The following is a 25,566-nucleotide window of genomic DNA, read 5'->3' on the forward strand; positions in this document are numbered from 1 at the left end:
TGACCTACTTAAGCAGGCCAAGAATTTAGCCCAACGTAGGTGGTGTTGTTTAAGAATGTTTGAGGGATTCTCCTGAACTGTGAATTATTATTTTTTTAACTGACTGTAAATCACCAGCTGTCTTTTCTTCAGTCTCATCCTACAACTGGATTCAAGTAAAAGACATTAAAACATATTTCTTGAAATGGAAACATTTAAAAAAAACTAAAGGGATGAAAAAGGTAACACTCCAACTCACCCAGACTTGGTTCAGACGTTAGCATTTGTTTATGAGGTTTATACATAGGAAGAGGGGGACGTTTGAGTGCAAAGAGCTTTCCCATTGGTGGAGAACTGAACACATGTCCAGGAAACGGGTCGTTTTTCCAGCTGCTGACGTAATTGCAGGATGTGTCTGTCAAGATGTCAGATGAAAGCTCTGCTGCTCCTTATCCTAATGAGGAGGAGGAAGAGAAAAGAGGCGGCTAAGAGGATGGACATTCCAACAAACTTTAAATCTGGTGGACTCATCTGAGACTCATACAATTCTTGTTAGATAAGTTGAATTATTGGTCTGTTAAAGATCATAAAGACTGGTTTCATCATTTTCCTCCTCATATTCATGCAGGTGTTGGTAAAGAAAGTGGGCTTTTTAGTTTATCTGTGTTTGACTACAACATGAATTTGAACTATATCTGTTTTATTTAGCACCATCACAGGGGCAGTCCAAAGACATTTGTAGTCATCATATTAGCACATCTCTTTAAAAAGTTATCAGTCTTGTTTGGTGAGGTTGCAGAAATTCTCAAAGCCAAATGTTTCTGTATTATTTGTTCTTTACTTAAAAAGATACTTCAATCAGGCCAATTTCCAATACTAACTGTGTTGTAGCCTCTGTCAGTTCATTTCTGTGTTATAGTTCTCTCTTTTCTCTTTGAAAATATTGCCACATCTTTCTGTTTTATGTTTGAATGTTTTTACTTTCGTCAGAGACATTCTACACCAGCTGTGTCCATTTTTTGTGTGACTGTGACCCAGTAACCTTTGGATGCCATCATCTTTTTTTCAGTATGCAACAGCTCCCCCCGCCCCACCCTCCACCCTGTTCCACAGACATAAATTCATAGAGACACAGACATGTCTAGAAGGTCTCACCCATCTCTGTCTGAGATCCAAAACCCACACAAGAATCCTTTTCAAATCCTCTATAATTAGGTTTGTCACGATAACAAATTTTGTTGGGGCCATAAATTGTCCCAGAGATTATTGCAATAAATGATAATATTGTAGTTTTGAGTCCTTATTCAACTAGTATAGTAATAAAAATAATAATACTGGTTTATTAATCCAGGTATACTCACTCAAAGATAAAAACGACTTCAATTTCTAAAGAACATTTAACACTGGAACTGGAAATCCTAAATATCTAAAATAATTAAAACAACTGAAACAACAATAAATAAAATAGGCCATAAAATATCAGTAACCAAAATTGCATTAAAAAAAATAAGAATCATTCAGCTTAGACAGGGAAAAGAGACAAAATGGCAGGTGGCGCAAACTACGGTAACTACTTTGTACTGGGTGTCAAAAGTTTGCATCATTTCTCAAAATGTTTTTCTGAATGAAAGTAATTGCTCTCATTTTACTTTATCACGCAGTTGATTGACTTATTGCTTGTTGTGATGGGCTTATCTGTAATATTTTTGAGAAATCTACATATGCCCAAGAGTGTTGCATTCGGTTACTTGACTGAAAATGGGGAAAGTTTGAAGAGTTTGTCTCAAATTTTGCTTTTGGTGTCTTATTACATCAACATTTCCAATCCAATGCTCATTTCTACAGAAGGCACATCTAAAAATAGTTTTTTATGAGTTCAGGATGGCCAGCTGCAGAATACCTTTTATTAATGTGCTCTTATTTTCATCCGTCTTTCCACATGCTCCTCCCGTGGACCTCGACATTCCAACATCTCCAGAAATCAGTCCAAGGTAACGGCGCACACCAACACACAGGCGTTTCTCACCCGATTCCATTGTTGTGAATCATCTCTGTGTCTAACAAAGGCACCGCTGTTCAACTTCTGCTAGGTTCAAGAGCTGTGTGGAGCCATACAGGCCAGGCAATGAAACAAAAAAGAAAGGGAAAGAAAAAAAGAAGCACTTTTAAAGTGCCTTTTTTTTTAAACTTTGAAACATTGAGTGTTGCTGGCTGCTTCACATCACAGCATGTCAGTGTTTCCAGGATTGATGTTTTTTTCCCTCTCATTCAGCAGAAATATTGGTGCACTGCTTTGCAACACGACATATGAAGCGAACCCGGATCATACTGCTGAAAGATTTCCTGAAATGAAAGTCATAGCAGTTTATGTTTTATCACTTTAAATTGAACGGAAGCAAATATCATTATTGGTAAAACACAAGTAGAACTAAGTTACATCTAAATGATGTTGCTAAGAATCTATAGTTGAAGGGGGCAGTATTATGTCAAAAGGTTGAGCTTTACATCATGTTTTTAATGCTATTCTCTCATCAAAAGCAGAACTAGAGTGCTGCTTTTGTTTTTTATGCATGTTTGATGATTCCTTTAATCTCCCTGTGCAAAACACCTGGTTGGACCTAGCTCCGCCTTCAAGGCGCAGCTCCTCCTCGGAGTTGCAGTTTCCAAGCTTCCGTCTCACAGAGTAGTCACTCCCTCCTGACTCCCCCACTCTGCTCCTTCAGATTAGCCAGCATCAATTAGCAAACACCTGGTGGAACTGCGCATTGGCTGAGCTCATCATACGAACTACTTCTCAGTGCAACGCTGGTAAAAAAATATTGTTAGAGTTAAAGGAGGTGTGATGTTGTGTTGACTTCCTGAAGATGGAGTTTCAGAAATAGCAGGAGCATTTAAAGAGACAGAGGCCCAATTTCAAGGCGTTAAATCAGGATTTTTTTTTTACGTTGACAATAACTTTTTAACAGAAGTTAACAGTTACTTATGCTATGAAATGCTACTATGTGCGTAGAAAATGCATAGTACTGCCTCCTACATATCTGTAGAACTGGACTCCCAGAGTGCTGTGGTGGCGCAGGGGGTTAGCACGCCCCACATTTGGAGGCCTTAGACCCGCGGATGTCACGGGTTTGACTCCCAGTCCAGACGACCTTTGCCGCATGTCCTCCTTCAAAAATGGCGCCGGCTCAGCTGGCTGCCTGCAGTCGCAGCTTCCGTCGTGTGTGTGTTAATCTGTGTATAAAAAATTCTTGCTGTAACTGCGAAATAATTTCCCTGCTGGGATGAATAAAGTAATTCTTCTTCTTCTCTTCTTCTATCCTTTCTTTTCTGAACACGTCGAAGTCTTTGAGTCAAAGAAAAAATTCTGCAAGGGGCAGAAATGAAAAACAAGCTACATGAAAAGCTTACCCTACAATTCAGATCGGCATGTCAGATAGCTGGTCTTATAACTTTTGAAGTCCTCTGGGTAGCTGCCAGATTTCTTAATGACTAATACCTCTGCTGTTTCCTCTGTTTCCTTCAGGTTTTTGCCTATGACTATTGCTTCTGGTCCATGGATGAAACGGATAAGGAAAAATTTGCAGGTCAGTTTGTTATTAGCATCTTAAAGCGCACTTTAATTTAAACACCTAAATGTACGAAGTGAAGTTTGGGCCTGACCTCCTTGCAGGTCAGGAGGTGGTTTTCCAGTGCCTTGGGGAAAGTCTTCTCCACAACGCCTTCCAGGGCTACAACGCCTGTATATTTGCCTATGGACAAACTGGTAATTCACCAACTCTGGCTTCTCCATAAGTATATATATATATATATATATATACACGCAAAATAAGATGTGAAATAATGTTTACAGATATATATATATATCTGTAAACATTATTTCACATCTTATTTTGCGTGTTGTATAAACGGTGTATGTGACGTTCTCTTGACTGATGGCTTAATTTCTATTTTCTCGTAGATAAAGCAGTAGAAAAAATGGCGCCAGTGACTCCTTTGCATGCCTGTAACGTTTGTTTCAGGGTCAGGGAAGTCGTACACCATGATGGGCTCAGGTGACCAGCCCGGGCTGATTCCTCGCCTCTGCAGCGCTTTGTTTGAGCGAACCAAGGAGGAGCAGCGGGAGGAGGAGAGCTTTACCGTAGAGGTGTCCTACATGGAGATCTACAACGAGAAGGTCCGAGATCTGCTCGACCCGAAGGGGTAGGAACACCTGTCGAACGTCCAGCGCAAACTCAATATCAGAGTTTGTGTCCTATCTGTAGTGTAGAGTCTCTCTGTTAAAGCTGTAATCTCCCGCTCAGTCAAATGCTTGTTTTATACAATAACTCCGGTCAACAGCCCAAAAAAATCATCTGTGGTTTTTAACCGTTTTAGGGCAATTTTGATGTGCTGAATCCAAAAATCCCATTGGTTTTGCTCAATCAGGTCAACTTTCTGAACTATGGAGCAACATCAGCTTCAAAATGCACGAATTGTTCTCACATCTGGATCAGTTTGCTGATAATCTGGATCAATAAGTGACGAGCAGGAGGAGAGACTCCATCAGGACCGAGAAGAGACGGAGAATTTTAAATGAAGATGTAATGTTCAATTTACACGTACTTACCCTTATCAGTGTGTATTGTTCAATTTGCAGAAATCCAAGTTTGTAGCATTTAATTAATACACTACTAGAAAACGTTTTTTTTTTCTTCTAAAGCCTTCTTTGGATGAGAATTATTAACAGAAGTGAACTGATAATGCTACAAAAATTTGATCAGTTTATTCAAAATATCAAATTAGAATAAAAACCTGACTTGACTGAGAAAAATGTTGTCATTTTTGGATTAAGCGGTGCAAAACAGTCCTAATTTAGCTGAAAAAATGTAAACAACTTATTAAAAATATTTTTTTGTAACCCAGTGCTAATTAATCCACCCAGGGAATTGCGATCACCACTGCAAATTCACTCATTTTTTGTAAGTTTTGTGCAGCCGTGTAGTCCTGTATTTCCTTCTTTTCTGACCAATCACTGCATCTTGGCAGAATATCGACCAATCCCCTTAGCCCGCCTCTTGTTCAACTTCATGTTTCACAACGTCTCTTGAAAGCCGAACCTGCAAGATGAAAGCATGTGTGAGGCTAAGCAGTAACATTTGCCTTTTTTTTTCTTTCTTTTTTTGCCAAAACCATTTTGAGATCTTCTGTAGGATTTACTAACACAGTCATGAGCGTAACTGACGCGGGCTATATCTGTGGGACGTTTCACCCGTACTTCTCATATCTGTGCCTTCTGTCCCCCAACTGTTGATCCGTTGTTAAGATGTAGTAACGTGATTTTTTTTCCCCGAGCAATCTTTAATGCACCACGAGCGTACACATGCCGTCGCCACGGTTACACCTTTGAATCTGATCATCGTAGGGAGGCCTGCTGCTTAGCGGAGCTGTTCGGTCTGCGTTATGTTTAACAACTAGCCAGAGTCAAAAACCCAAAAAAATTTGTAAGTTTTTTTTTCTTTCTTCCAAACAAACCGAGTAAGTAAAGTAGTGCTGCTGCATTCACATAATGTCCGCTAAGTAATTAGTCCATGGCAATATATCATATCAGGCTTGTCGATAAGAATACTAATGTTATCTATTTTACATTCTCTGCTAGTTAGTAAATGCTAGTAATAAACTCAGTTCTCTTTGGTTTCTGTATAGAAGTTGTGCTCATGATTCTTTTCCACATATTTTAAAGAAATCTTTTATTATCACTAGTCAGAAATGAAGTTGAGAAACTGCAGCTTTTTAAAAGAGGCTCCACAAAATCAAAAATTTAAGGCCACAACAATCACAAAACACACCGCAACGTCCTCCAGGGACTGAATATCTTTTCTTTTCATTGCATTGCTTTAAAGCTCCTGTCTTTGTTTTTTATTTTCTTGCAGTTGATTAATATTCAGTCATCTTTACCAAACCTATTGAAGCAGTGGCCAAAAACACTTAAAGTTTATCGGCTAACCTGTAGCGAAGTTGTAATTATTTCAAACTCATTGAGCTGATAAATCAGAGGAGGTTGCATTGTGATGGCTGCAGTGGTCAGCAGATAAAAAGATTAGCAGCCTGCTCTGCAGCCACCAATGGGCCAGTTTATGTCCAGCAGGTCAGCAGTAAATCAGGGCTTCAGGCCACCGTCTGCTGCCCCAGACACCATAACCTCTGACCCTCCCTCTGTACAAGACCTTTAACCTTGGTAAAGTGACCCAGAATGAAGCTCACCATCTGACAGCCATATGCGCCTTGGCCGCAGATCCGCGAATGATAAAGTTGTCGAGAGCGTGGCAGAATTGGGGTCAGAGAGCCGTGTGCCGGTGAAGCCTGCAAGCCGAGTTCAGTGACCATCAGGAAGAGCCGGGCTGGCGCCGTCACCTCTGTCCTAACACAAAGCACCAAGAGCGAATGCCAGCCGTGGCCATGTTGTCCGTCTGTCTCCTCACCCTGTTCCGTTTTGTTTTGTGTCCAGGGGCCGACAGGCGCTGAGGGTGAGGGAGCACAAAGTTTTGGGTCCCTACGTCGATGGCCTGTCACGCCTAGCTGTAGCTAGCTACAAGGTAAAGCTGTGGGCCACTCATTATTCTCTGCCAGGCTTATTGATTTTTATCTTCTACATTTACCGTCAGTGATCACATTTCCTTCTTGAGGTTTCAGATTCCCAAAAATGCTTGGCTGCATTTTCACTCTTGCATTTCCTCTGCCGCTTTGGTTTGCATTGAAGTCAAGTTCAGCATGTTAAACGGGTTTTCTCATCCAACTGGAGTCGGTTAATTGCTTTCCTGTTACTAGTTCTGGTTTACTTTCAAAGCCCTGAGGGGTCCAACTCTAAATCTTACTAAGTATTTTTGGTCTAGTTTCTAGTGCAAATATCTAACACTTGAAATCAGACAAAACTAATTCACAAGTAACTTTTAAGCCAGAAATAAGAGTATGAATTAAGTCAATAATTCCTTGATATTGATGAAAAAGTGTTAGTTCCACTGACAGATTATTTCACACATAACATGGAAAAACATGTCTTATGAGTGAAATAATCTTCCAGTGGAGCTAGCACTTTTTCATCAATATTAAGGAATTGTGGACTGAAAAAAGCTCAGATATCTTGCTGTAAGTTAGTTTTATTGTATTTCAAGTGGACCACAATTTTTGCACTAGAAACTAGACCAAAAATACTTTGTAAGATTGTTTTTAGAGGTATGACTAGGCCTGTCACGATAGCAAATTTTGCTGAACGATTAATTGTCTCAAAAATTATTGCAATAAACGATAATATTGTTTGAAGACCTTTTTACACTGAAAATGATGTAGTAATCCATGCGATTTCTTGCCAAAGTTAGATACACTTTATTTTCAAAAGAACACTGGAACTGGTAAACAAAATAAACAAAACAACCAAAAACAAAAATAAAATGGATTCTCAGTCTCATTAATAAAAAATGTACTGGAAAAAAAACTAAACATAAAGCCAAAGTGTAAATAAATACTGCATTCAACCAAAAGAGGGCAGATTATGAAGTGTGTATATTATGTTGCCCTTCAGTAATAATTAGATTTAAATAGAGAAGATGGGCACATCGACTACCTGATGCAATAGTTCACACTACATGATTTTTGCTCCTATTTTTCCCCTTACAACAATCTTAGATGTTGGTCTTTCTAAGATTGTGTGGTGTGTTACGGTAGATCATCATTGCCGCTCTGATCTAAATCAGGGATTTTTCTCCACTGGGATCTTAACACAGCCTGTTGAATGTGACAGGTAGCCAATCAGAAAGCGCGGATTCTCCTCCGTGTTTTCTGAGGGGAAATTACGGAGGGGAATCCCAAACAGCTGGCACTGCCCAACCCGAAATCCAGCAGGACATTGGAGATGATATGTGGAAACAACATTAATGTTTATTCAACATGCAAAGAATATAGAAATGACAAGGGGAGGAGTTGGAGCGAAACCGGTAACTTTTCAGCTGTTCTTCGTTAACGTGACGTAAACAGGTTCTGATGATTTTCATTCAGTCAGGACTTTACGCTGACACTAGCCACATGCATTGCAGGTAGATTGTAGTAAAGCATTGATTAATACCTGGTTTTAAAATTAGTTCACTGGACTTGTAGCCATTATTTTGTGCCCATTGTTGGACACCACACGGCAGGACCGAACCCGATCGAACCATTATACCTAGGATTTCTGTCGGCTAATGTGTGATCTGTCAGGTTTTGAAAATGGGCCGACAATCGGCCGACAGCTCTAAGATCGTGTCGTGTGCGCTGGGCTTTACACTAAGGAAATGAGGAAGGGAGGAGTCAAGAGATATAGCCGGCATTAGGAGAGCAAGCTGAGTAGTATAAAAGTTGAATGGTGAAAATAGCACAAAGTATGCAGGAGAAGAAGCGTGGCGAAATTTACGGAGCAACCAGGAAAGTGGAACTCAATAGTGTGAATGAATGCCTGCAGCATTCACACTAATAAAAATGTGTAGGGGGGTAAAGTGGAGGGACCAATGGTTCCCTGGCCCAACCTGTTCTGGCGAAGCTGCGCAGGTCACTTCCAGTTCAGACTTGTGGGAATAATGTATTTAGTGCCCACAGATTATTTATTTTCATAGCGCATGCTCACTGTGAGCTATTAGTACCCCAGCAACAGTTGCCATGCTGCTGACAATGATGTCATCAGCCTGATTTCAAATGATGTCAGTGCCAGGAGGCCCTTCTAAGGATGCCTCTGTGATGTCATAGTCCATGACATCACCAACTGATCAGTTGAGTCTCCGGTCAGTCAACACAAAATTCATTTGGAGACTTTAGCTGACGGAATAAAGATGAGCAACGAAAGCGACGTTTATGTGAGACCCAAGGTCTCCTTTTGGAGCAAAGTCAGAAAGACGTGTTCTAATAGAGTTCATCCTGGGCAAACCACCCCAGACTATAGGAAGAAGAAATTTCTCAGCGAGCTTCTTTGGAAAATAATAGAGAAAGTGGCAGACGGCCCCACCATCCATCTCGTCAGAGAAATCTTTGTAGAACAGCACAAAAAACTTTTGGCCTTACTGCTAAGGAAAACAGGTGAAATAAACGTGGACGTACTTTCAGATGTAGCAGAAGAACTGAGCGAACGAATTTTTCAAAGCATTGCGAGGGACGCGTTCCACTATGCTTCAGGTCTTAATTTAATTGCACTACTAGACTACCCAGAAGGACATGCATTTATTGTAAGAAAATTCAAACGCCACTTGGAGGATCCTGTTCCTAAAAAGAAAATGTTTACATCTACGAAAATGAAGATCAGGAGGACATTGTTTCCCAATGAAGATTTGTACAGTGATGAAAATTGCCTGAGTGAGTCTTACACTCAGGCAGAAATGGATCCAGAACAGTTTTTAAAGGACGCTAATGAAATGGGATTTAAACGGGGAACCGAAGCTCAAAGAAAAAATATGGTGGAAAGAATATTTTGGAGACTAATTTATATATCAAGTTACAGATCAAGTTATGGCGCTTATAAAATGAAGGACACCGACCCCGTCCACAAGAAGCTTGGTCCAAAACTGTGGGAAGCGGTAAAAGATATAGATTTTATATTTTTTGAGGACATGGAGACAAAACTCGGCCAGGATATCTTTCAACTTCTGAGCAGAAATGATGATGTAGTACAAGAGTTATTATTTAAAATGATAAAAAGCGAAAACCCGCTGGTCATTTATAAACTAACCGAATGTTTCCGAAGAACCCTGGCACGTCCAAGAAAAATTCATTTTAAGAAAAGTTATATTAGAAAGGCGTGGAAGTGGTTTGAACAGGCAATCTGCTGTGGAGAAGATTTAGAAGAAAGTCAAGATGATTTTAACAATGGACCACATGTTGAGCCTCGCCCTGCCGCTGACTCGGTACCGGCCTCTGACTCGGGACCAGCCTCTGACTCGGTACCAGCCTCTGACTCGGTACCGGCCTCTGACTGGGGACCGGCCTCTGAGTCCGGTCCAGCCCCTGGCTCGGGACCGGCCTCTGAGTCGGGGCTGGCCTCTGACTCGGGACCAGCCTCTGACTTGGGGCCGGCCTCTGAGTCGGGACCGGCCTCTGAGTCGGGACCGGCCCCTGAGTCCTGTCCGGCCTCTGAGTCGGGACCGGCCCCTGAGTCCTGTCCGGCCTCTGAGTCGGGACCGGCCCCTGAGTCCTGTCCGGCCTCTGAGTCGGGACCGGCCCCTGAGTCCTGTCCGGCCTCTGAGTCGGGACCGGCCCCTGAATCCTGTCCGGCCTCTGAGTCGGGACCGGCGCCCGAGTCCTGTCCGGCCTCTGAGTCGGGACCGGCGCCTGAGTCCTGTCCGGCCTCTGAGTCGGGACCAGCGCCTGAGTCCTGTCCGGCCTCTGAGTCGGGACCGGCCCCTGAGTCCTGTCCGGCCTCTGAGTCGGAACCGGCCCCTGAGTCCTGTCCGGCCTCTGAGTCGGGACCGGCCTCTGACTCGGGGCCGGCCTCTGACTCGGGACCGGCCTCTGACTCGGGGCCGGCCTCTGACTCGGGGCCGGCCTCTGAGTCCGGTCCGGCCCCTGATTCGGGTCCGGCCTCTGACTCGGGACCGGCCTCTGACTCGGGACCGGCCTCTGACTCGGGTCCGGCCTCTGAGTCCGGTCCGGCCTCTGAGTCGGAACCGGCCCCTGAGTCCTGTCCGGCCTCTGAGTCGGGACCGGCCTCTGACTCGGGGCCGGCCTCTGACTCGGGACCGGCCTCTGACTCGGGGCCGGCCTCTGACTCGGGGCCGGCCTCTGAGTCCGGTCCGGCCCCTGATTCGGGTCCGGCCTCTGACTCGGGACCGGCCTCTGACTCGGGACCGGCCTCTGACTCGGGTCCGGCCTCTGAGTCCGGTCCGGCCCCTGACTCGGGTCCGGCCTCAGACTCGGGTCCGGCCTCTGACTCGGGACCGGCCTCTGACTCGGGACCGGCCTCTGACTCGGGACCGGCCTCTGACTCGGGACCGGCCCCTGACTCGGGTCCGGCCTCTGACTCGGGTCCAGCCTCTGACTCGGGACCGGCCCCTGACTCTGGTCCGGCCTCTGACTCGGGACCGGCCTCTGACTCGGGGCCGAGTTGGGACCGGCCTCCTAGTCAGGACTGACCTCTGAGTCGGGCAATAGGGCGAGTCGCCTTTTTGCATTTCAACTTAGGAAAGCCCAAATAAATAGACATGTCCCCAAAATAAAACCCCCCTCAACAATGCAGACTAAAACACAACCCAAAGAAATAGCTGAAACATTCGCAGAATACTATAAAAAACTATATGATAATATGGACAAAAACACTCAGGAAGATGTAACATCCTCTTTTTTCAAAAAGATTAATCTCCCAACTTTGTCAGAAGAAGAGTCGCTGGAAATGACCCGACCTATAACTTCACAGGAAATTATGAATGTTATTAAAAACCTCAAAAACAACAAACCTCCGGGGACAGATGGACTACCAGGGCAATTCTACAAAACATTTAGCCAAGAACTAACGCCAGCAATATGTAAGGTATTCAACTATGCACTAACAGAGGGGGACCCCCCTAAATCACGGTCTGAAGCCATTATATCGGTAATCTATAAAGAAGGTAAAGACCCAACTATGTGTGAAGGCTACAGACCCGTGAGCTTATTATGCAACGATGTAAAAATACTAACAAGTATAATGGCAAAAAGAATGCAAAAATATATAGCTAAATTGATTAAACCAGACCAAACGCGATTTATTCTGGGGAGGCAGGGAGCAAACAATATTAGAAGAATATTAAATGTAATGTCATATACAAAATTTAAATCATTATCCTCCCTTTTAATTAGTTTAGATTGCCAAAAGGCTTTTGACAGGGTAAAATGGAGTTTTCTATACCAGACATTATTGAGATTTGGATTTTCACAGCAATTTGTTGAATGGGTGAAAGTAATCTATAAAAATCCAAAATCCCGAATTCGAATTAATGGGTACTGTTCAGAATTTTTTGATCTCAAGAGAGGAGTTAGACAGGGGGACTGTCTAAGCCCTGTACTATTCGCGGTTAATATTGAACCGATGGCAGAAGCAATAAGACAGAATAAACAAATCCAGGGAATAAGAGACGAGGGAGGGGTGGAACATAAAATATCACTGTTTGCCGACGATCTATTAGTACTCCTAACAGAACCACTCCGGTCAGTACCAGCTCTACTAGAAAGCCTTAAAGAATATGGGAATATCTCTGGGTATGCGAGTAACGAAAGTAAATCAGTAGCAATGTTGGTATCAGGGGAATGCTCAGCACAGCTAAGAGATAAAGTAAAGTTCAAATGGACCGATAAAGGATTTAGATACTTGGGCATAATTATCAGACCTCGAACTTCACAATTATTCAAAGCAAATTATGAGAAACTGAAGAAGGAAATTATAAAAGACCTAGAAAGATGGGAGATCCTACCACTGACCCTCAGGGGGAGGGTAGAAACAGTCAGAATGAATGTATTACCAAGACTACTGTTTGTATTCCAATCACTCCCAGTTTCCATTCCTAACTCCTTTCTTAAAGAGATGGATAAAATAATATCAAGGTTTGTATGGCAAATAAAAAGGCAAGAATCAAATTTAAAATACTTCAGTCCTCAAAGAGTAATGGAGGGTTAGGTTTACCGGAATTAAAGAATTATTATTTAGCTGCTCAACTGAGAGCCATAGCTCTATGGTTAGCAAAGGATCAAGAGACAATATGGGTAGATATGGAGCAAAGAGCCTGCCCAAATATGGCCCTAGAGTCACTGCCCTTTACAACAAGGAGGGTTCAAAGAAATCTCAAAATTGAAAATTGCTGGATTAAGGAAACGATTAACATTTGGTCAAGAGTAAAAAAGAAATTTAATTTCCCTGACTCTATATCAAAAATTGTAAAAATAGCAAAGATTCCAGATTTTACCCCAGCTACTATGGATACAGGGTTTGAGAGATGGACAAAAGGGGGACTGGTATTTATAGCACAGCTTTTTAATGGATCAATAATGAAATCTTTTGAACAAATCCAAAGGGAATTTAATCCACAAAAAACTGATTTTTACAGATACTTGCAACTTAGACATTATCTCCAGAATCATAGTGAATGGCAAAAAATCTCAACAGATATGACCATAATAATGACCGTAATAATCCATGCGATTTCCTGCCAAAGTTAGATACACTTTATTTTCAAAAGAACACTAAACACTGGAACTGGTAAACAAAATCAACAAAACAACCAAAAACAAAAATAAAATGGATTCTCAGTCTTATTAATAAAAAATGTACTTGAATAAAAACTAAACAACATAAAGCCAAAGTGTAAATAAATACTGCATTCAACCAAAAGAGGGCAGATTATGAAGTCTGTATATTGTGTTGCCCTTCAGTAATAATTAGATTTAAATAGAGAAGATGGGCACATCGACTACCTGATGCAATAGTTCACACTACACAATTTTTTGCTCCTATTTTTCCCCTTACAACAATCTTAAAACGTTGGTCTTCCTAAGATTGTGTGGTGTGTTACGGTAGATCATCGTTGCCGCTCTGATCTAAATCAGGGATTTTCTCTGACTGGGATCTTAACGCAGCCTGTTGAATGTGACAGGTAGCCAATCAGAAAGCGTGGATTCTTTCTGAGGGGAAATTACGGAGGGGAATCCCAAACAGCTGACACGGAGCAAGTCCAGCGGACATTGGAGATGATATGAGGAAACAACATTAATGTTTATTCAACATGCAAAGAATATAGAAATGACAAGGGGAGGAGTTGGAGCGAAACTGGTAACTTTTCAGCTGTTCTTCGTTAACGTGACGTAAACAGGTTCTAATGATTTTCATTCAGTCAGGACTTTACGCTGACACTAGCCACATGCATTGCAGGTAGATTGTAGTAAAGCATTGATTAATGCCTGGTTTTAAAATTAGTTCACTGGACTTGTAGCCATTATTTTGTGCCCATTGTTGGACACCACACGGCAGGACCGAACCCGATCGAACCGTCATACCTAGGATTTCTGTTGGCTAATGTGTGATCTGTCAGGTTTTGAAAATGGGCCGACAATCAGCCGACAGCTCTAAGATCGTGTCGTGTGCGCTGGGCATTAAACTAAGGAAATGAGGAAGGGGGGGTCAGTGGAGAGCTTCGGAGTTGAGCTTTTTTTCATTCAGTGTCATTAACAGAAAGAGAAAAAGGCCGGAAGAGACGATAATGCCGATAATTAAAATGACGTCGGTAGTTTTAATTTATCGTACGATTAATTGATTTATCGTTTATCGCGACAGGCCTAGGTATGACACTGCAAAACACAAAGATAAAGCTTTGACATCCTTAAGGGAGAGCATTACACTGAATCCTCCAGGCTCTAATGAGCCACAATAAACACAAACTTCCTGAGAATTACTAAGGTAATTTCTCAACCCACACATAAGAGCTGAACTAATACCGAGGGATGAAATCTTATCAGGCCAGCAGTGCCTTTTATTGTGTTGTTGGTGGTGTTTGCTTTCCTTTGCCACTTTTTGACTATGAATTTTGACTTTAAACCCAGAATTTTTTCCTTTCTTTTCAGTGGCCCTGATCCTTTTCAGTACATATTAGCCTTGCGAGGACAAAACCTCCAGAGAAACTTGTTCTTCTGCTGTAGAAACTTTGCACTTTCCTTTAAAGGTCAATTTAGTGATCAGTGTTTCGGTTGCTTTCTGCGCAACTTTTCTGGGACAGCTGGGGAAATCCAAGCCATATGATCCAAGTTCCATGTGCAAATCATGTCACATGACCTGGTCATACAAGGAGGTGAAGAAGTGACTCTAGAGTGTGTGGGGGAAAAAAAAATCTAAATTAATCAGATAAATAATGTGGGCAGTCTTTAAAAACAGTTTTTCAGGGCATGCACATGAAAAGAGGCAGTTTTTATTTATTTGTTTTATTTATTATAAACAGGCTTTAACCAGTAGGATAAGAGAAAACATGTCCAAACATAACTAGGAACAAAATAATTAGCTTCCAACTACGTTTCTATTTGAAAGGGAGTAGGAAGAAGCAAAACTTATTTGTTCCTACCCCTTATCTCAATTCAATGAAATATGTTACTTACTGACTCAATAATTCTCAGAAATTTGTAATTAAAATCATTTCATGAAAAGACTGCTAGTGATGTTAGTAAAGCAGGTCAGCTGTGCGGAACAGTGCGAGACTCCTGCTCTACTCTGTAGTGATGAATGAGACTTAATGCAGGCTGTCACTCTTGAAACTCTTAGTTTGACTGCAAAAGTGGCCCAGGACAACTTTGCCTTAGTCCCGTAGAATGAGTGACAGAATAAACCAGAACCTGTGTGGCAGCTTCTATGATCCGGACCTAACACGCACACACAGAAAATGTAATAGCTTTATAGATCTAAGCGTAAAGTTTGTATACTTCTTTGCTGACATCTTTAATGAATTTATTTGTTTCATCAGGACATTGAGTCTCTGATGTCAGAGGGGAATAAATCTCGGACGGTCGCTGCCACAAACATGAACGAGGAGAGCAGTCGATCGCACGCCGTCTTCAACATCATCCTCACACACACACTCAAGGACCTGCGGTCTGGGGTAAGATGAAATCACACATACACACACATAGAGCTGAGCAAGAGAAACCGTTAATGGATGAATTCTCTTGGAAATCTTAGTTTTGGATGAGAAAATCAATTTTAAATCAGTGTGAAGTTATGATCAAGAGTCACAAACTGTAGATGTAACAGATCTTAAGAGACTCTTTTAACTTAAACCTTGATCAGCCGATGTTACCCTGCATCATGTGTCCATCACCTTTTTATTCAGACGCTGTTCTCTCAGTTCCTGGTTTCACGGAATTAAGAATCTGAGAATCTCTTCAGAGTTTCTCCGTCCAGTCTGACTGAGCTCGACCTGCTTTGTAAAGATGGATTGATAAAAAGTCAGTTTTAATGTCCAAACTGGTAGAGTCACATCCTGAGCAATGTCATTTAAGGGAATATCAGCTGTGTGAAGTATTGAGTCAGAGGTGCTAAATTTAAATGCTTATATCTGAGTGAAGTTGAACCCCCCCCTCTCCCCCTCACCTCCTTTAAACCAAACAAAATAAATGGCAAGCATTTGCGCAGCAAAACATTTTGTTTGTGCCACAATCATTTTAAAGATATCAATAAGTGTTTCTGGTGACCCCTGGGAACCTTTTTCCTTTTTAATTATAAGAAATTATAACAACAAAATGCACATTTTTGCTGCTCAAACGACTGATGCCACATTTTGTTTTATTTAGTAATTGTGGACTGACAAGTTGACCTTTGATGACCTCTAGAAACATTTATTGATATCTTCAAAACGGCTGCAGCACAAAACAAAACAAAAAACATTTGACAGCAATTTCTTTCAAAATGAAAACACACCGACGTTTGTTGTAAAATTACGAAGCGTGGAGGAGTTCAAGTGGTATGAAAACTTTTTCTTCAAAAAGCCCTCAGATGCAGCCATTACTGAAAGTAGGAGTAGGAATTCAAATAATCCAATCCGCCGCCCTCTGGGATGAGGGTGAAGGTAGTTACCGAATGCGGCGGCGTCAGCCCCTACGGTGAGTCTCTTAGAGGAAAAACCTCAGTGACTCATTTCTCCTTTCCTCACTGACCCACTTTACTCCTCGCTCTTATTTCTGGCTCCCACCAAACCCTGTTAATAATTCACAGTCATGACTGCGAGTTTGTCAACTGATACAGCCTGCTTTGTTTTCAGCGCGCGCACACACGCAGTCATTCACCAAGTTGGTCACTCATCAAGCGAGTGAGTCACTTTGCTAGCTCATAAATCCCATTAAAACCATATTTGTTGGTTTTGAGGCTAGAAAAAAACATTTTCAGCTTGCAGTAATGCAGCAGAAACAAAAATTTCCACACTGATTTGTCGCTTGACAACATGATACTTCCTTTTAATGTAATAGGTGATCAGTGCTCATGTGCGCAGGACTGCAGGAGGCTGTCGTTGAAGTTGCACGTTTAAAGCCGTAATGGTTAAGAGGTAGTAAAGACCCACAACTGCTGAATGAGTCATTCCAAGAAACATCATTAGTTTCATTCAGGAAAACACTCTGTACTCTTGTTTGCACCTTGAACTAACTTACAGCTTATTTGGTTGTTCACCCTTCAGATTGCTGATGAATGCAATGGGTGTTTAGTTACTTTTATCTCAACTGTTGATCTGTTTTGGCTCCTTTTAAAACTGCAGCCAGCTAGTTTGACACATTATCGCTACACATCCTGCCTCCTGATCTGGTTATCACCCAGTCTGGCTACAGAGTTTCTAATCATGCAAACAAAACACCATGTTGAAGATTGTTGCCACCTCATCATTATATCACTTGCTTGATCATGCGTCTAGATCTGAATCAAAATAGCGTAAAAGACTGTTTACTGTTAGTTACAGTAAGCAGCAACTCCAATATGTTCCCGCTTAAATTTTCACAACTTCAGTTCCTTTTGTATCCTTTTTTTCCCTCTTTTATCCAGATGATAAACTCTCCCTTGTTCAACAGTGAGTTTTCCTCTGGGAATGCGAAGCCGTATCCGTTTGCGGCTGATCTGTATCACGGCACCCTGGGCTGCCGGCTCTTTATCTCCCATCTTTCCGTCGTGTCTTTCCAGAAGTCGTGTTGTGTGTAAACTCAGCCTGAGATTTTCAGTGGGATGCTAGATGAAACATTTGGAAAGCGAACTCCAATGTTTAAGATAAAAGGATTGCATAACCTTGGAGATCCCTCACACAAACCTCACAAAGCAGTGGCGGACATGTATTTTTTACGTCGACATGACTCAGTGTAAGACAGTGTGCTTTAATGCCCTGAGCTTCCTCGGATAAAGTAAAGTGGTTGGTTAGAGCCACATCCGTGGCGACGGGCTGACATCAGGTGTTGGTGAGGTGTTAGATTCAACCTCGTCAGCTGCTGAGCAGTCACAGATGGAGACCTGATATCCTCTTCTTTGACACTCCTCAGAAAAATGCAGAGAGAAGCTTTACACCAGCGGCTGAGAGGTGAGGACGGTACTTATACCTGCCTGCTAGAGTTACAATGGGAGGAAAACGGAGGAAAAAAAGCCTTTTCAGCAAGAGTTTCTGACAGTTTGTTGTCTAAATATGGCGTCTGAGGAGAACACAACTTGTTTGCATTCCACAGTAAACTTTTACTGTCCGGTACTGAAGCGGTACTAAGGCTACGTTAATGCAGCTGGAAAATGCGACCCAAATCTGTTTTTCTTTTTTTTTTCTCTCTCTCTCTTTTGCCCATAATCGACCCATATCCGATTTTTGTTTTAATTTTCCTCGGCAGACTAAACGGCTCAATTCTGATCTTTTCACCCCCTAAAACATCTGATTTGTGCCACTTGCATATGTGTATCTCAAAGTGCCTGCAGTCTGAGCAGTCACGTCACATTTAATCCGACTTACACGTCATTGGCCTGAGGGGTGCACCATAATTCTGCACCAGAAGCAGCACACACGTAACACAATGGCTGAAAAAAAATCTTAATTAGGAAACTGTGAAAGAAGTTGGTCACTGAAGCACATCGCAATCCTATTGTTCTTGCTTCTGACTACACATCCAGACAGACTTCTCTACAGAAGTTGCAGTCAACGCCAGTGCTACTAGTTAAAGCCTTCTTTTCATTAGTTTTCTTCATCTTTTAATGATTGTGTGACAATTCTAACAGCTTCTCATTGCTGAATAAACTTTAAAAATCTATCCATAAGCAGTGACATCTGTTACTGCTGCGGTGTGACTTTTATGTTCTTCTTCTGTACATTCGGGTCGTTCAGGGGACAGAAGTCTGATAGTAGTCACATCATTCAGCACGCAAAACAAAAGAGAAAAGAAAATGAATTTCAGCCAAAACATTGGAATTGAGCCTCATGACCTGCTGTGAACTTAGTCTGAGAAATAAAGGTGAACGGGTGGAAGGAATTAAAGATGTCTATGTCTTTGTTTATTCTGTAGACGAGTGGGGAGAAGGTGAGTCGTTTAAGTCTGGTTGACCTGGCTGGAAGTGAACGTGCAGCAAAAACTGGAGCAGCAGGAGAGCGACTGAAGGAGGGAAGCAACATCAACAAGTAAGCAAAACTCTTAGCAGAAACCTGCAACGCGTTTCCACATGAGCCACATTTACTTCTGGAGCTGAAATCCATAAAATAAAGAAGCAAGGGCAATGGGCATGTAATGATCAGATCACCTGCTGCAAGGTATCAAAGCACCATTAAAAAGTCTTAAATTCATGTATCTAAATTTAAGGGCTTAAAATGGCTTAAATTCATTTTAAAATGTAAGTTGACCTTAAATACGTTAATCATAGGTCTTAAATGTTGTCTTGGCAGGGCTATTTCATCTAATATATTCTTTTTTTTTTCTCATTGGGCATTTGAGGCTTCCGGTAACTCTGTAACTCACTGCTAGCATGCTCTTGCTAGTTAGCTAGCTAGCTTTTTTGTGTTTGTAGTGGATAAATGCAAATTAATTGCGTACTAGCTGGACGAAGTTCATACGTTTATGTTCAGATACAAGTCGTATGGTTCATTCAAAATGGTCTTGAAAAGTCTTAAGTTTGAGTTGGTGCAACCTGCAGAAACCCTTTATTGCATAGATAATCTATAATGATATCCAGCCAGCGGTAATGAGAAGCTAACAGTCGCTAACCCAATATGTGTGTATTGTTTGGTACAGGTCCCTTACTACACTTGGTCTGGTCATTTCTGCGCTAGCTGAACAGGGAACGGCGAAGAACAAGACCAAGTTCGTTCCCTACAGAGACTCGGTTCTGACTTGGCTGCTGAAGGTAAACAACACTTTTGATTGAACTATTCAAGCATGCGTTTGAATTTTCCACCGTTTCGACACTTCATCTGTTTGTACTGCTTTTCCAGGACTGCCTGGGGGGCAACAGCCGCACAGCCATGGTGGCAACGGTGAGCCCGGCGGCGGACAACTACGAGGAAACCCTGTCGACGCTGCGCTACGCCGACCGAGCGAAGAACATTGTTAACCATGCTGTCGTCAACGAAGACCCCAACGCACGCATCATCAGGGAGCTGAGGGAAGAAGTGGAGAAACTGCGAGTGCAGCTCACTCAGGCCGAGGTGAGACTTCTTCAGCAATCTAAGACATTAAGTCATCTCTGCTTTCTGTCCGTTATTATCGGCTTCCTGTTCTGCAGTCGATGAAAGCTCCAGAGCTGAAAGAGCGCCTGGAAGAGTCCGAGAAGTTGATCCAAGAGATGACCTACACCTGGGAGGAGAAGCTCCGAAAAACCGAGGAGATCGCACAAGTAAGTGGTCGGCAACGCTACTGTGTTCAGCCGGTGTTTGAAATCAGGCTCAGTATTTTTGTTTTGTGCGTGTGTGTGCTTTCAGGAACGTCAGAAGCAGTTGGAGAGTCTGGGGATTTCCCTTCAGTCTTCAGGGATCAAAGTTGGAGATGATAAAAGTTTTCTCGTCAACCTGAACGCGGATCCCGCCCTCAATGAGCTGCTGGTGTACTACCTAAAGGTACAGAAGCCTAAAAATATTCCTTGTCATGGTGGAATGCGTGTATTCTACAGGAGGTTTCCTTGGATCACCTTCGTACGACAGTATAACATTGTGAATGCTGTGCCTCAGGAACACACGCGTGTGGGCTCAGCAGACTCCCAGGACATCCAGCTGTGTGGGATGGGAATCCAGGCAGAGCACTGCGTCATCGACACTACAGCAGAGACTGCCGTCATCCTCACCCCCCACCCCAACGCTCGGTGAGTAACTCTACAGGAACATGTTTTAGGCAAATGAGCTGAACTCAACTCCAAATAGCCTTGAGGGAGGCCTGCAGGGACAGCCAAGATTCCCACATTAGAGTTGGAGAACAGGTCTGTACGGATCTACATCAATGCCATACCAATAAACAGGGTCGGATCAACACCGTCACATTTTGCAGTCAGATGTAATAAAAAAAGAAAAGCATTTAGGTTTTAACGGAGAAGTTTAATTAGACGTTGTAAGAAATGTGTGCAGCACATCCAAAATCACCTAATGAAGGATTGTTGAATCACAGGATGCTTCCAGCTAGCACACAGAGATAAAAGCTCACATACTGAATAAGCAATTAATCAATTAATTGTTTGATAATTTCTATTCTAATATTTTTTGAAGGGAAGTTTTTATAGAAACATCAAAATCCATTTTATTTTTGGTGTCACTTGTATGCGTTTTTTGTTATTTTTGTTTTATTTATTCTTTAGGTTGGCTGTGTTTAAGTTTGGACATTTAAAATATCTTCCAGCTCCAGTGTTAAGTGTTCAGTGCAAAATAAAAGTTTATTGGTCTTTGAGATGGAAAACTGGCATTATTTAGCTATTATAAACATATTGCTTGAAAATGTTTCAAAACAACAATATTATCATTTATCACAACAATTACCAGGACAATTTATCATCTGCAGGCATAAATTGAAGCTTTCTTTTCTAAAAACAGTAAGATTATAAGTAAATACTGCATATGTAATTTTTTTGGGCAAATTCAGAACTTTACAATGTAGTTGAGAATGACCAGGTTAGTGGCACGTTTCCCTGCATATATTGAAAGTGTCCATGATACCATTAGGTCTGGGTTCTCCAAGTTAATTGCTGGACATATTTCTGCTGTTTTAAACAACTTACTACCCATTTTGTGCTTCCTATGTCTTTTGTTTTTTAAATGCATCGCCAAAACCTAAAACTAGTTAGCTGAGTCTTCAGTCAGTGTGACCGGGAAGTGTTGGCATGTGTTTACTATTTGTAAATAAATGTTTTGTTTTTTTTGTTCTTTCCCAACTAACCACTGACTTCTTCTACTCATCAGATTTTTCTGTTACTTGTAGCTAACTTGCTGTGATACAAATAATTCATTTTTATTCTCAGGGAAAATTAATATAAAGAATCAATAAAGAAATGTAGTTGCATATTGCAACATCTGATATTTATTAAATAATGTTATGGGGTGGAGATGAACCTGATTACTAAAGGTCTTATGCATTTATTGGTGTTACAGGACGTGTGTTAATGGTTCTCCAGTAACCACTGCTTTGCAACTTCATCATGGTGACCGAATCCTCTGGGGAAACAACCACTTCTTCAGGTAGTTTTCAACATTTTCTCATTTCCTCATGATAAAAACTAATTTGTGTCATCTTCTAGAATTAAAATTTTTTTTTTGTGTCATTTACTTATTTTTTTTTTAACCCTCTATGGCATGACTTTTTATTTTTGTGGGGAAGAAATATTTTCCTGCATTCTTTGGGAGCTTGGTGGTCCCTAATTACATGTCAATCATAAAATCGGACTCTGACACCTCCTGGAACCAGATTTGGGTTTGTTGCCTCAGGGTAACATTGGTCTAGAACACCAAGATTGTCTACACTGATTATGAGAAATGAAATACAAATCAAACAAAAACTATATTCATAAAAGAACTATTTTTTGGACAAAAATATGTCAAAAATCATGCCCCCCAAAAAATAAAATAAAGGAGCAATGTGAGGTACAGCTATGTGGTTTGTTGCCTGAGGGCAACGCCATGCCATAGAGGGTTAAAGCTACAATAAACCATTTTAGTCACTGACTCGTATTTATTTTAATTGAAGAATCAATCTGGCAAAGCGCCGTTCGCGGCCAGCAGAGGAAGAGGAGGGCGAAGGCGGCGTGTTGAAGAACAGCGGCAGCAGCGAGCAGCTGGACGCCGACGGTGACACGGCCAGCGAGGTCTCCAGCGAGGTCAGCTTCTCTTACGAGTTCGCTCAGACCGAGGTCATGATGAAGGCCCTGGGCAGCAATGGTGAGAGGACCTATCAGAACGCTGCACTGATTCCCTCCCAGGCAGACCGCTAGCCTGTCTCTTCTTCTCTTTCTTCCTCTGCTCATCTGTCCTTCCTGTGCTCAGATCCCATGCAGGCAGTCCTCCAGTCTCTGGAGAGGCAACACGAGGAAGAGAAGCGATCGGCTCTGGAGCGACAGAGGCAGATGTACGAGCAGGAGCTCCAGCAGCTCCGCAAGAAGCTCAACCCAGACCGCCTGTCCACCGGCCAGCCTGGAGGACAGATGTCTGTCCAGCCAGGGCAGGGACAGCAGTCTCACTACCGCAGCCTGGAGCGGCTCAGTGTGGGAGGGATGAGCCACTCCACCAGCGCTCAGAGCCGACTGAGGCAGTGGAGTGAAGACAGGTGTGTGTGTGAGCGTGTTTAGGGTCTGTATTTAAAAAACAGAATCGACTTACGATTAATTGTCTATTAATGGTTTATTTGATTAAAATTAGTTCCAGTTCCTCAGCTAAATTCATCCTCTTAGACCAGGGTTGTCCAAGGTGCGGGAGGGGGTTCCAGTTTTGGCCCTTGGATTGTTTCTTTGTGTCCCGCCAGCTCAGGTGGTTGATGCAGATTAAGACTTTTATCTTTTATTAGAGTGAAATTGTATATCAATAGAAAATGTTAAGTATAACACTTTCTATTTTATTATATTCATAGATTATTATTGAGCAGGAAAGAAGCTCCATTTGTTTTGGTGGTTTTAGTGCTTTTAGGAATTATATATTAATTGATATCATTAATCAATAACAGTCCTCATCCTCCTTCCTCCTGACTGTTTTTTGACTTGACGGCCTTTTCCCGTCCTCTTCCAGGGAGGTGGTTTTGGTGAGGAGTCTCCGGAGGCTGAGGGAGCAGATAGTGAGAGCAAACCTCCTGGTGCAGGAAGCGTGTTTCATCTCCGACGAGCTGGAGCGCCACACCGAGTACAGAGTCACCCTGCAAATCCCGTCAGACAACCTCAACGCAAACCGCAAGGTCTCGCGCTTCAAAGCAAACCTCTGACGGAACCGTGCCAACGTGCGTCTTCCTGCAGCTCGTTAACCTCGGCGTGTTTGCGTTGCAGCGGGACGCAGTGCTCAGCGAACCGGCCATTCAGGTTCGACGGCGGTGCCGAGGCAAACAGATCTGGAGCTTGGAGAAGATGGAGAACCGTCTGGTGGACATGAGAGAGCTTTACCAGGAGTGGCAAGACTATCACGTCCACCACCAAGACGACCCAGTGAGTTCTCCCTACAGTCTGCTATAAATCATGATCGGATCATGAGTACCTTCATCAAAGACATTGTATGGAGCTCTGGTAGTGCCCCAAAAAATTTTAGTATATACAGTATGTTGGTAGCTTGCCTAGATTACTTTTGTTTTTTTCCTTTACACTGGATTTCCAAAAATACACATCAGCTGGAGTAAAATTTAGCTATTACTTTTTGTTTTATAATAATTTGAAAAAAATAAATAGGCGTGTTTCTAAAAAGATGAAAAATAAGAAATTTTAGACATTTAAAAATATGTTAAGTTCAGTAAGTTTTGCAGATGGTGCAAAAGGTCTAGGGATTTTTTCTTTACTAAAACCTGTGTACATTTCCTTTTGTTTACCTCAACTGCACCAATCGTTGCACAGGTATAGGTGGATCTATGGTTTCCAAAATTTTGTAGCTGTATTCATGATATTTGTGAAAGGTTTAAATGCAGTATAATGTAAAAGAAATGTTGGTGAGGAACAAAGACCGCCACATTATTTTATGTTCCATCCTCATTTTCTCTTAAACTACAGCAGCCGCTGCACTACTTACACTTCTGATCGAGTCTCCCAACCGTTTGCTTATTTTTGATACCAAAATTTCTGAAGTAGAAATTGTGAATGCTGAGAAAAAGTAAATTAGATTTGAGTATGTTGTTTTACTTCAGAAACCCCTGTAGAGCCTGCTTTTCCTCTATTCCTCCTCCTCCAGGTAATGCGTTCATACTTCCGCCGAGCCGACCCGTTCTTCGATGAGCAGGAGAATCACAGTCTGATCGGCGTCGCCAACGTTTTCCTTTCCTGTCTGTTCTACGACGTGAAGCTGCAGTACGCCGTTCCCATCATCAACCAAAAGGGAGAGGTACAACCCCGGCTTCTCAGCTTCTCAGCGCTATAACAGAAACTAACCTTTTCCTCTCCTCTGTTTTCCTTTGTAAGGTCGCAGGACGCTTGCATGTTGAGGTCATGAGAGTGGGAGGGGGCTTGGAGGACAACATGGCGGGAGGAGATGAACCCGACAACAACCAGGACTCTGAATTTGAGGATCGCAAACTGGTCTGCTCGGTAAGCAACGCCGATGCTTGTCGTTGAAGCCGTTTTAGACGCTGCGGACTTTTACTCAAATTCTAACTCTGATGTCGACTTTGGTGTAATTGCAGATAAAGATCCTGCAAGCCACCGGTCTGCCGCAGCACCTGTCCAACTTCGTCTTCTGTCAGTATTCGTTCTGGGACCAATCTGAGCCCACCATCGTGGCCCCTGAGGTCGACCCATCTTCCTCATCGCCCAACTCAAAGGACCCGCACTGCATGGTTGTGTTTGACAGCTGCAAGGTGGAATGTCAATATTTTTATTTTTCTGATTAGTGATCGGTACTGCACGATTATTTTAGGGCTGCAACTGACCATGAGTCCTCGGTTATTCTGTTGATTTTTTATAACAATTAATTGGATAAAAATGATCTGCACACTCTG

At 42.3% G+C, this 25,566-nt stretch overlaps 1 protein-coding gene across 6 annotated transcripts in view; it reads left to right on the plus strand.

Annotated features, from left to right (window-relative positions):
• The window catches only part of LOC102237530 (kinesin-like protein KIF13B), a 50,733-nt gene that overhangs the window by 15,482 nt on the left and 9,685 nt on the right, over positions 1 to 25,566 (plus strand). For all 6 annotated transcript variants that reach the window (XM_023331731.1, XM_014470053.2, XM_023331732.1 and 3 more), the window contains 20 exons: positions 1,958 to 1,970; positions 3,503 to 3,563; positions 3,650 to 3,742; positions 3,999 to 4,179; positions 6,464 to 6,551; positions 15,441 to 15,575; positions 18,988 to 19,100; positions 19,708 to 19,819; positions 19,908 to 20,120; positions 20,198 to 20,308; positions 20,394 to 20,528; positions 20,640 to 20,770; positions 22,044 to 22,130; positions 22,636 to 22,826; positions 22,932 to 23,211; positions 23,667 to 23,829; positions 23,918 to 24,073; positions 24,804 to 24,953; positions 25,031 to 25,156; positions 25,252 to 25,425. In XM_023331731.1, the coding sequence (XP_023187499.1) occupies positions 1,958 to 1,970; positions 3,503 to 3,563; positions 3,650 to 3,742; positions 3,999 to 4,179; positions 6,464 to 6,551; positions 15,441 to 15,575; positions 18,988 to 19,100; positions 19,708 to 19,819; positions 19,908 to 20,120; positions 20,198 to 20,308; positions 20,394 to 20,528; positions 20,640 to 20,770; positions 22,044 to 22,130; positions 22,636 to 22,826; positions 22,932 to 23,211; positions 23,667 to 23,829; positions 23,918 to 24,073; positions 24,804 to 24,953; positions 25,031 to 25,156; positions 25,252 to 25,425 (2,713 nt within the window). The remainder of the gene's footprint in view (positions 1 to 1,957; positions 1,971 to 3,502; positions 3,564 to 3,649; positions 3,743 to 3,998; positions 4,180 to 6,463; positions 6,552 to 15,440; positions 15,576 to 18,987; positions 19,101 to 19,707; positions 19,820 to 19,907; positions 20,121 to 20,197; positions 20,309 to 20,393; positions 20,529 to 20,639; positions 20,771 to 22,043; positions 22,131 to 22,635; positions 22,827 to 22,931; positions 23,212 to 23,666; positions 23,830 to 23,917; positions 24,074 to 24,803; positions 24,954 to 25,030; positions 25,157 to 25,251; positions 25,426 to 25,566) is intronic.

Source organism: Xiphophorus maculatus, chromosome 4, assembly GCF_002775205.1.
Source record: "Xiphophorus maculatus strain JP 163 A chromosome 4, X_maculatus-5.0-male, whole genome shotgun sequence".
In the NCBI taxonomy this organism is placed as follows: Eukaryota; Metazoa; Chordata; class Actinopteri; order Cyprinodontiformes; family Poeciliidae; genus Xiphophorus; species Xiphophorus maculatus.